At 30.7% G+C, this 11,747-nt stretch overlaps 1 protein-coding gene across 5 annotated transcripts in view; it reads left to right on the top strand.

Moving 5' to 3' along the window:
- Positions 1–416: 416 nt before the first annotated feature.
- Positions 417–11,747, top strand: part of LOC136969066 (nuclear factor 1 A-type-like) — a 127,699-nt gene continuing 116,368 nt past the window's right edge. For 2 of the 5 annotated variants that reach the window (XM_067263158.1, XM_067263153.1), the window contains exon 1: positions 418–686. In XM_067263158.1, the coding sequence (XP_067119259.1) occupies positions 684–686 (3 nt within the window). In that variant the 5' untranslated portion in view covers positions 418–683. Of the gene's footprint in view, positions 687–11,747 lie in introns of all 5 variants that reach the window. The other 3 variants (XM_067263157.1, XM_067263156.1, XM_067263154.1) reach the window with 2 other exon arrangements.

Raw genomic sequence — 11,747 nt, 5'->3', positions numbered from 1 at the left:
TAAAAAAAGAGCATTTCCCATTCTATCAGCAATAACATGTCATTCACCCCTGCAGAGAGTTTGTAGCAAGAACATCCGACCGTTATCTAACATCTATCATTAGCTACAATAACGGTACCATTTCTACATATAAAAAAAAATAATAATAAAATAAAATAAAATACAGAAACAACCGATACGAACGGGAGTAATTTTATTAAGCATTAAATCCGCCTGCGATTATTAATATAAAGAGTAAGAGTCGATCGGTTGGAGTTTTAAATAATCGCCAAACCGAAGCAGAAGACGAAGATGCAGAAGATGTTAAGAGGCTGAAACGGAGTAAGCCACGCCCGTCGGTGACGTCACAGCGGCTTGCCGAGCCATTGGACGTAGTAGGGGTTGATTGACGTCATCCCGCCAGAAAAAGGAAGTAAAAATAAATAAATAAATAAATAAAATAGAAAGAAGAAAATAAAATATAAAAAAAAGAGGTGAATCCCAACAGCGAAGCTACTACGCCACAGCTGAAGATCCCAAAGTGCATTGATTTCCACGAGGTATCCATGAGGCTTGGATCGATATATAACGGTTGGTATAGTCTACTACAACACTATAAGTCGTGAAACTGTAGTGTGTTGGGTGTTGGCGAATGTCACGAGGTGCAAAATGAAGACGAAAGTGGTGACGACGAGACTCTGAACATGGTAGGTAGTTAGGCCTAACCGTATCGTGTGCGGTAATGACGTTTTAAATAACGTTCTTGACGCGTAATATTCGTTCTTTACGTGGCTAAAATCAGTTGTTTTGTGTGCTCTTGTGTGTGTTGGGTTGTGTGTGTTGCCGTGTGTTGTGTGTGCGTGTGTGTGTGGGTCGAACCGGGTGGGCGGCGGAGCATCGAAAAGATGGAGCTAGCTAGCTCTTCCACTTTTACATCTTCCACTTCACTCCTAGTCCACATGTTCTCCTCCTTACCTATTAACACTCGTTATTAATGCCCTCTTGACTACACTGCTGGTGTGCAGTTTTAACGTGGAGTAAAATTTAACTCTCTTCTGATCAATACTTTCTACTTTGGCGTGCACATGTGATGGGGTTTTCGGTGGCATGGCCCAACCAGACTCGTCCCGTCGGGCAAAGATCTTCTCGTGTTGTCTTCCTCCTGCCAACGTCCTCCTGCCAAACTGTCCTCGAGTTTTCGGACGTTTACGGCCGTTACGGTTCGGTCTTGCCAAATCTATCTTAAAGGAGAAGAATCTATCGTGGCTTATTTTAGGTGGTGCCATATTTCATCCATTTGTGCTCTTGTATTATGGATTCTTGTCGGTCCTTATTGGAATTTTAAATTCTACGTGCAGAAAGCTAGAACTTTGGTAAATAATTAGGTTTCTGTTACCGGTTTCGTAGTCTTTATAGAATTGTCGCGACTCCTTGTGTTATGTGTTACTGAATAGCCAATAGCTTTTTAATTCTTTAAATTCTGTAAGTTTTTTTAAATGCCTTTCTCTCTTTTTTCTAGTAAACCTTTTAATTAAATCATAGCCAAAAATGTTAGTTCTTTTGATTTAATTAAAGAATTTGCTAGAAAAAAAGAGAGAGAGAGGTGTTTTAAAACTTATTAGAATTTTATATTTTAAAAATACGTTCGAATTTGGTTACACTGAAGATGGCCTATTCTATTAGGTCGAAAACGTTAGTGTTTTATGTAATAAACATTTCTCAGCAATACGAGGTGTTTGGATGGTTTGTTAAGGGTTTAAAAAGGCAGAGTTTGATATTTGGTTAGTCCTTATTTACTTCGTTATATCATTCCATATCTAAAAGCATGATTTTTAGTAACTTGTCGAGATGCGGAAGGTCTGAAGCTTTATTTTTGTTTCTAATTGTGTAGTTAAATGAATGGAGTTAGTGTAAGTTTGATATCCATTTCTGCAATAATTTAATGAATGTATAAAAATAGAAAAAGTAAACCAAGCTAAATTTGATAGGTACAGTTTTTTCTTTTTATTTTATATAATTCTAGTGTAATTTTTAAATTGTTGCACGTGTAAACAAGCACGACTTATACTTAGAACTGGATTTTAAGCTCAAACATTAACGTAAAAAACATAAACATCAATATTTAAGTCGTTATACTTGATTGAACTAATGTTTATTACTTTTTCAATAATACGAGGGGAAGTTTTGCATAGGTAATGAGATTATATGTAAAATAAATGCTGGTGTATAATTTAATTCATGTCATTCAATCAATTTCTATCAAATATGACATACAAGTCAATTTTATCAAAAGAATTTCTTGTTTTGCTTTCGTTCTCTATATCTGCAAATTTTTCGGATGGCGAGAAATTCCAATTTATGAAAGAATTTCGGGAGGGGGAGAGAAATTTGATTTTTGGTCACCTCCGAGAAGAAGATTCGGCGTTTCCTGCAAACTCTGGGAAAGATCCCTATCCCCCGCATAAAAACAGGTTTGACTGTATAATACAATTTAAGATAATCAAAAGTATATTTAATTAATTTTCCATTCTTTGTGTATTTTTGATTGATTCAAATCCATTTTTTAATATTGTAAATGTTCATTGATTATTTTGTTATCGGGAATTGAACGAGAAATGATTTCTCTCTCTCTAATTATTAAAAATCTCCTGTCATAATATTAATTGACTATTATAACTTAAGATTCGGTGAAAAATTCCTGTAAATACTTTTTATCATTTAAGAATTCAATTATATTTTATTCAAAATATTTTATTTTTAATGTCAAGTTGTATTATTTTATTGTTGTCATCTAAAAATTTTATTTGAATTTATTAGTTTAATATACCAAGTAATAGAAAGTAATGGCCAATGGCATTATTCTATAAATTACATATTTAAAAATTGTATTTTAGTTCTTGCATCTTTCGTAAAACTTTTTTCTTCTTTATTATTATTATTAATTTTCTCGTTTCTTTTTATTCCAAAGTTTATTTATTTTTAATATAAGATCGTTATCAATGAAACATATTTTGCTCTCTTCCTTTTGTCTGCTGAGCAACTTGTATACAAGAGTAATTCAGTGTTATAATATAAAACTTCAGAATTTTTGGGTAATTTTACGTGTCGTAATGATTACTTGCATATAAAAAATTAAATTTATTATTATATTAAATATGCACATCATACATGTATACAATTTAATTGGCGTGTATGTATAAACATTGTGTATACGGGCATTAAACTGTGATAATGAAAGACTTATCTCCTTTCTATCAGTAAATTAAATTTAGAAAATGTATGGATTTTTTTAATACATTGTTCTGTAGTCCGTAAGAATGTTTCGATATCAAAAATTTCTGTTTTTACAAGAAGAAATGTGCTAAACTTAAATAAGACACCATTCTATTTATTGCTATATTAATATATTTAGGCTGGATATTGGCTTTTGACAGATACAATAACCGAATGTAGAATCGACTCTTGTTCCGTTCCAGATTTAATTATTGTATCTGATGAAGACTAATATCTAACTAAAACATTTATATAGAAGTTAATGTAACAATATTCGATATGTAAAAGTATTTTTAACGGAGAATCTATAGAATATCTTGAGATATAAAATAAAAGAAAATAATATTAAATTAAATATAAAATAAAGTGAGGTTCTGTGATCCTAAAATTCCATTTTATTTATATAGATTCTGTAGTAAAATAATTTTATGATGGAAATTTTGAAGAAAATGCATGGTTTTTTGTTGTGTTAGCTATTAAAAATGTTGAATTACTTTACTTTTTTAGAATTATGTTTATATAAAGTATTTATTTATTTATTTCATTTAAATGTTTGTTGTTTCACATCTTAAACCTCGTGATTATAGGGTTTTTCCCTCTGATCAATGAATTAAATTAAATTTAGAAAACGTATAGATTTGTCTATATGTTAATTAAATTATGTTCTTAGCTGAAGATGAATTAAAACAATTACGGTGTTACTTTTTTTTTCAAATAAGAATGATTTAATATATTTAAAAGTATTTTGCTTGTGTAATAAAAGTTAGCAAATCATTTGTGCTGGGTATTTAAAAAAGCATTATTCATTCTAAAAATGTAACAAGAGTTCAGTTGGATAATTTGTAAACAAATAGTTGATGAGTAAATAGTTTATGAATTAAATTTTGATATTTTTTACAATTCATTATATTGTGTATTATTCGTGTAAATAAATTTTTATAAAGTAATGGATCTACATAAAATTAGTTCGATTCACAGATTGGAAGAGAGATGATGCATTGGATTTTAGGGAGATTAATCAATCAAAATACGTGTGGGACATTCGAAAAATTCCTGGAGCGTGATTATTATTCACAAATAGAAAGCTATATTTATAATTGATGCAAGCGTAAACTTTTTGTTCTTTTATTGTGTATTTGTGTCTAACTCTGTTAGACTTTTTGTTTTATTCCCAATTTTTAAAAAAAAGTCATTAAAAGTGTTCACTGAAACGTAGTAAGTATGGTTGCTGTGTATACTAATTTTGTGTGTACCGTCCTTGTAATCCAAATAATGATTCTGGTAGACGATCATACAGCAATTGTTAGGAAAATTTTCGTTTATTTGATCAAATGCATTTCGGGTTGGTTTATCTCCCAACCGCTCTTCAGTGCTGTTAAAGAATACAAAATATGGTAAGGTTTCCGACAATATTAAACATCACGTAAATTTTTCCTAACCATTTTTCCAATCACGTAAAAATTTTCCTAACCATTGTTGTATGATCATCTACCAGAATCATTATTTGGATTACAAGGACGGTAAACACAGAATTAGTGTTCACTGAAAGTTGATGTAAATAAATCAAGTTTAGCAATATATAATATATACAGTCAAACCTGTTTTTATGCGCTCTTTTTATGTGCGATTTTTATTTGTGCGATTTTTTTAATGCGAATTTTTAATTTGTGCGGTATAGTTGGCGACTAGTCTCGTGCGATTCGTCATGTCTCACGTTGACTTATTAAAGCTAAATAAACTTATTATAGCATAAATGCACTTATTATAGTAATATTATTGCATGAATATGCGAAAAATGAAATAATTTACTTTTTAAGTCAACAAAACACCACCTGGACAAAAATATGTAAAACAGACGATAGACCAGACGATGCAGTCAAGTGCTGACATCTGTTGTCAATAAATTCTATTTCGTACGGTTTTGAGTTATTTTCTATGTGAGACTTTTTTTATGCGGTCCCTATTGACCGCATAAAAAAATATTTTTTTAATTGTGTTGCGAAAACTATTTTTTACAGCCATTCGTGAAGTTTCGTGCAATTTTTTTTTTTTTTTTTTTTTTTTTTTAATGCGGTCTCTATCCACCGCATAAAAACAGGTTTGACTGTATATAATTTTTTTTTTTTTTTTTGGGGGATTTTTTTTGAATGCTTCTTGTATACTTACAATATCATCTCATACAATTATAATTATTATAAATGTATTATTACATTATTGGGCTGCAATTTGAAAAAATCATAGACCTATAAATTCCCACTGTTGTCCGTTCGTCTTTCCTTAATCTCTAGAACGGAGTTAGATAGATGAAATCCAAGGCCAGATATAGAAAATCAAGGTCTCCTGTCCCTACGCTAACTATATATGAACTTCCAATGCAAACCAGAAGTCATGTTATTTCAATTCAAAACTTCCCCCAAGAGCAGTTAATAGATGACTGGCATGACTCTATTGTTAAAGGAAAAGTGTGATGCAAGCCATTACTAACCTGAGGTGGAGACCATATATTTTAAATTATATAAATTAAAAATATTAAAAATTGCAGTCCAGCACTGTGACGATGTCACAATAAATAATTGCTTGTATTATATATGCAAGCAATTACAAATATATTTATACATATATATTTGTAATTGTTTTATAGTTCTTATATTGTGTACTCTTCATCAAAGTATTTTTCTTAAGCTTTTGTTTTGTAGAATACGAAGTTAGCCATTTAAAGATGGTTGAAAATATTTATTTATAAATGACAAATTTAATGGTAAATGGTGATAAATTTTGTCACATTTTACAGGTTCATTGCTTCATAATTGTTTTTCAGGTTTAAAAATCTTGTATGTATATTTCTATCCAATTTTATATAAATAAAACCTCTTTAATAATCAAAGATAACTGTTTACAGCAGCTTAAAATACTTCTAATATTCAGCAATAAACACAAGATATAAAAGAAGTGAATATACTGTGTAATCTTTACATTACATGAGTTTTAATTATAGTTAAAGTGAATTAACTTCTCAATGACTTGCAAGAGAAAAAAATTATTTATCTTGAGCTGGAATCTAAATGTTTTCCACTTTTCTTTAATCTATTGATAAATCTTTAACAAGTATATTATTCTAGTAACTTATGACATTATGATCTGTAACGAAGTTTCAAACTGCAATCTTAAATTAAAATTAAGTTTTGGATTAAAAATTCAATTGTTTTGAATTTAATTTGGATACAGGGCTACCAAAAGTTTGTATGGGGCTCAACGGTAGAATGGGCCTCCTGCTCCTCTTCTTCCCCTCTTCTCATTTCCAGTATTATTTTTTTTATTAATAAAATGTAGTCTTAAGCATTCTGTTTTCAGTTAGCAAAAAATAACATTAATTCTATAGGAGTGGTAACCAATACGGACTGCTAAGTTTTCTTTAGACTGGGGAAAAAAATTGCCAGCATTTCCTTCCTCTTGATGGCTCTGTTTGCAGATTATATTAATCTGCAAAAATTAATGGAAATATATCTATTAATTCTTTAAGAAAGCATTTTAAATATTAATGTTTTTCGATTATAAACATATTTTTCTATAACCAATAAATGTTTTTGATTCCCGTCTAAAGGTTGTTCCTTTTTATGCATTATTTGAGAATAAAGTTTAATGGATTATATTGAAATAACTTGTTTTATAAATTCATAAAAATACTTGAACTCAATGAGAGTAATGTACAGAAAAAAACCTTTAACAATGACAGTTAACTATTGAAAGTAAACTTTTCAGCTGTTCTTGTAGCCATTATTGGGATATTGGAACATTCTATATGGTCATGAGAACAGCTGAAAATGTTTGCTTTGTATAATTAAGTGCTGTTGAAATGTTTATATATATATATATATATATAGATATGAACACCAGTTAAGAATAATTCTGTTAATGACAGTAAATGATTTAAATTAAAAGCCATTTGCTTCTGTATAAGAATATATAAATACAGCAATCCTCACTTAGACATCATAGATAGGTTCTTAGAAACTACAATGCTAATCAAAAACAAATAAAATGGATAACAAAATCAATTGTTCTATAGGCTAAGTGACATAAGCAAGATATAATTCAGTTAATATTATTATTATTGAATTGTGTTTACAATTTCCAGTAATAATTTTCCACCTCATTGTTTGGCTGCAATTTGAAAAAATTATAGACATATAAATTCCCACTGTCGTCTGTCCATCTGTCTTTCCTTAATCTCAAGAACAGAGTCAGATAGACAAAATTCAAGACCAGATATGGAAACCTTATGGGCAAGAGGCCCCGATTAACTATATGTGAACTTATAATGCAAACTGGAAGTCACGTTATTTCAATTCAAAACTTTCCCGTGAGCAGTTAATAGATGACCGACACGACTCTATTATTAAAGGAAAAGTATGATGTATGGGGCAAGACACTACTACTAATTTCAGGTGGCGACCATATATTAAATTAAATAAATTAAAAATTGCAGCCCGGCATTGTGATGATGTCACAATAAATGATTATGCAAATAATGCACAATTTTTATGCAGGCAAAGACGATACAACCCAAGACTATTTTCAATTGAAATAATTGCTTAATTTTGTATAAGACAGTATTATATTCTTATGTAGATGCTTGAGGAAGAAATTTTTATAAATTTAGAACTTGAATCAAAAGATTTGAAGCTCTTTATAAAATATGTTGAGATAAACATTCAATATTTACTGTAATGAAGTTTAAAAAATAAATTTAGAAAGTGAAGACATAAGTCTGAGTACTTTCATATTTAGATTCATCGTCAGGAATTGCTTAAAGGATCGTAGAATGCCGAACGAGCTTGAATTTTATGATAAGAGTTCTCGGAATTAAGTTTAAATTTCATTAAAGATGTTTTTCTGTTTTTTTTTTGTAAATTTGTGGCAAAATTTTTTTTTGGGTATTTTCATTGTAAAACCACATTTTTAAAATTTGTTATGATTCGTCTTTGGATTAAGAATTAAATACTTTGAATCTTTCAATAAATTGTTCTATTATTCTAAGTATTTGAATGATCCAATTTCAATTTTTTAGAAATTTATTTTAAAATATTTTTTGAGATTAACATTAGAACAAACTTTAGACAGAACAGAAAAGATGTTTTAGGTTTGAGTTCTGCTCTTAGACTTTCTTTTCTTCCAGAATTTTTAAACTTGCATAATTAAAAAAAAAATAATCAGAAATCGATTTCTGATTAATAATCTTGGCACAAGATGGCAGTTTAACCACCCGTCTTTACTCTAGATTCCATAATTTATTTTCGGATTCTAGTCCGAAAATAATAAATTGGAAAACTTAATAGAAAATAGAAAAATTAATTAATTAATTAATTTTTCTATTTATAATTATTATATATTATATATTATATAATAATTAATTAATTAATTAATTTTTCTATAACTAAACATATCCGAATTAAGTTATGGTTTATGTTTACATTTTGTATATACATTTTTTTTCTGTTTATCATATGTGAGTTTGAGTTACGTTTGATGATATTTAAATAAAATTCAGACATTTAGCAGGCTTTTATTTATTGTTTTTTAATAAGAAACGTAAATAAAACAAAATGCCGTCAAACAAAATTAATTAACTTTAATCGTACCATAATTATGAAGGTTTGTATAGTAGACCCCCCCTATAACACGGGTTCATATAACACTGCAATTTTTTCGCCGTGTTATAGGAAACAATCAGTTTTGTATAACATGCTAAAAGATACTCATATAACACTGTAAAACGTCATCGCTGACTTGGCTCGTGACAAGATTGGTCGAATCTGGACCAATAGTGGACTAGCAGCCAAACTACTTGTCGCCATCCAGCGCCATGCGTATACACTCAAACCTGTTTTTGTGCGGTCTATTTTTGTGTGATTTTTTTTATTTGTGCGATTTGTTTTGTGTGATTTTTGTGTGTGGTATATGAATTTCAATCAAATTGGTATACTGCACAAAAATAATTGCACAAAACACATTGCACGTATAAAAAATCGCACAAAAAAAGACCGCATAAAAACAGGTTTGAGTGTATACGGAGAGTTTAGGCAGGAAAGTATTGATAAATTTTTATACAGTTCTTGTGAAAACAACATTTACAGTATTATTCAACGGCCATAAAAATTATATTTCTGTTAATGATGTCTCCAAAGTTCAGCAAATTCTTTGCAGAAAGAATAACTTATCAGGAAACGCATCCGCCGTTCAATGAGTTGCTTTGCGACAAAAACAAGCTTAGGCAATAGCACCTTCAAACGGTGCACACTCGGTAAATAATCCAACAATTTTTTGTTTTTAGCATAATTTATAGGGATTATTCCCAAAAAATTATATATGATTTGGAAATGTTGAGTCAAATTATTCTAGAATCGATTTAATTTTATGGAAGAAAACCTTTCAAACAGCCGTAGCCCCTAAACTGCACACATGCTGGACTGTGATTGGCTCATATATTTAAGGGCTTGAACAACATGGAACATATCTACTGTGTTATAGGGAGGGGTCTACTGTATATTTCATAAGAACTTTTGACAGATTACAACTATCTTTAAAGTAAGTAGATGAAGATAAGATTACAAAACTCCATCTCAACACCGGAAAATAATAATAACTACCTCTTAACCTTATACTGGTGTGTATTTTCTCTTCATCCAAACTCTTGTAACTCCAAAAAATAGGTGTGTACAAACGTTTTCGAACCACAAATGTTGGTTCTTCCTCAGGCTATACGAATTTCGTTGGAACTGCCATTCGAATCACTTCAAATTTGTCGAAATTATGCTCAAATTCATGTTTTCGTTTACGTAATACTGACGCATGCACATTAGTTGAACAACTCGGCTAACGTAAATTATCATTCATAAGGGCCTGTCATGCTAGTGAAAGCGTAATCTCGTCCTTATAATTAATGCACCGGTCTTCTTTAAGGCCGGCTAGGTATATGGTGGCCACCTCCCGCCATCCGTTATGTTGCGTGTGCCGTGTGGTGCGGATAATTCTGGCCTTATCTAATTCAGAGTGAACATCAGGATTGGATGCATACATTGCCAGTGCTGTCATGTTTCTTTGCCTCTGAATATCCGTGGCATGCTCTTTAAGTCTAATCTCTAGAGATCGTTTGGTGGAGCCCACATATAGAAGGTTTCTGTCCCATCTGATATCTATAACTGGAACGGTGTAGACTCTGGCCAGCTTATCCCTATTCGGTTCATCCTTTCCATTGGTTAAGATGTTAAATAATGTCGCGCATCTTCTGTAGGCGATGCATATGTGTTTCTTTCTCGCTATCTTGCCATACAGCCTTACAACATACGGATTATATGTGATCGGGATGATCTTGTTCTTATCCAGTCTGTCTTCCCTTTGTGGTAGGTTTTGAGCTGTGCTTTGGTATCAAAGTATTAATTTGCGCACCAGCTTTCTGTACCCGTGCTTCGATGCTACTTGCTGCGTAAGCTTTAGCTTCGGTTGCAGAGCTTGCTGTGTAGAAGATAAGATTCTTCAATTCTTCATTCAATGGGTAAAATTTCACAAATAACATTAAGATGACTGGTGTAACCTGTCGAAAGTACTTATGAAGTGTACGAGTCTTAATAATTTTGCTACGATTAAAGTTAAAACAAACCCTGCCTATTGAAGTTAATTATTCTGATGTTCAGTGCCATACTATTTTTGTTTGTTTTGTTTTATTAAGTTATGGCAATGCAACACTTGGGTGATCTGCCTGGGAGGTCTTTTAAGGGTAACCGGCCCCTATTCAGGTGTGGAGAAAACCCAGAAAACTCTATGGTTGGCTTATCCTGGAGAGGCGCGAACCAAACTTCCAGCATTTGGGGAACGGAACTGCTTGGTCACTGGTGGGCACCATACTGATTTGAAATTATTTCTTACTACCTTTTAGAATCTTTCAATTCATCCTAAATCTGAAAAAAACATTTCTTAATTAAAAGAAATTGTACAGAGATTTTTATTTCTGAACAGAAAGGAATGTTATATCTGGTTTATTTTTATAATTATAAATTCAAAATTATCATCATAATTTTTTTTTTACCCTATACATTATGGTTCAGAAGTTTTGTTATTGTTGAATGGTAATTACTATAGAAGAATATTTTATAAGTCATGTTATAGGATATGAATTTTATGGATTTTAAAATTTACCGCATTTGCCATTAATTATTTAATTAAAACAATTGGCCGAATTTTTGTTTTTGGAAGTTTTGCAAATTTCTTTTTGTCTTAGATCTTTTAGTTTATTGGATTATTCGAAAATGATGTAAGAGAGATACTTTTTCCAGAGATCTATTCAGTCTTCTGCCGAATAAAGGTTTTTCCTTGATTTTTTTTAAAAGTGATTTTTGATTGTAAAAATGTCAAATATCTAATTGCCAGATTTATCAGGTCATGTTTGCTTACTTTGGCATAGCCTGATCAATCTGGTAGTTAGCTATTTGATTTTATTG

This window comes from Centruroides vittatus, unplaced genomic scaffold, assembly GCF_030686945.1.
Source record: "Centruroides vittatus isolate TY-2023 unplaced genomic scaffold, ASM3068694v2 contig_17, whole genome shotgun sequence".
Lineage (NCBI taxonomy): Eukaryota > Metazoa > Arthropoda > Arachnida > Scorpiones > Buthidae > Centruroides > Centruroides vittatus.
The sequence above is the reverse complement of the archived record's forward strand: the minus strand, read 5'-3'. Positions and strand labels throughout refer to the sequence as shown.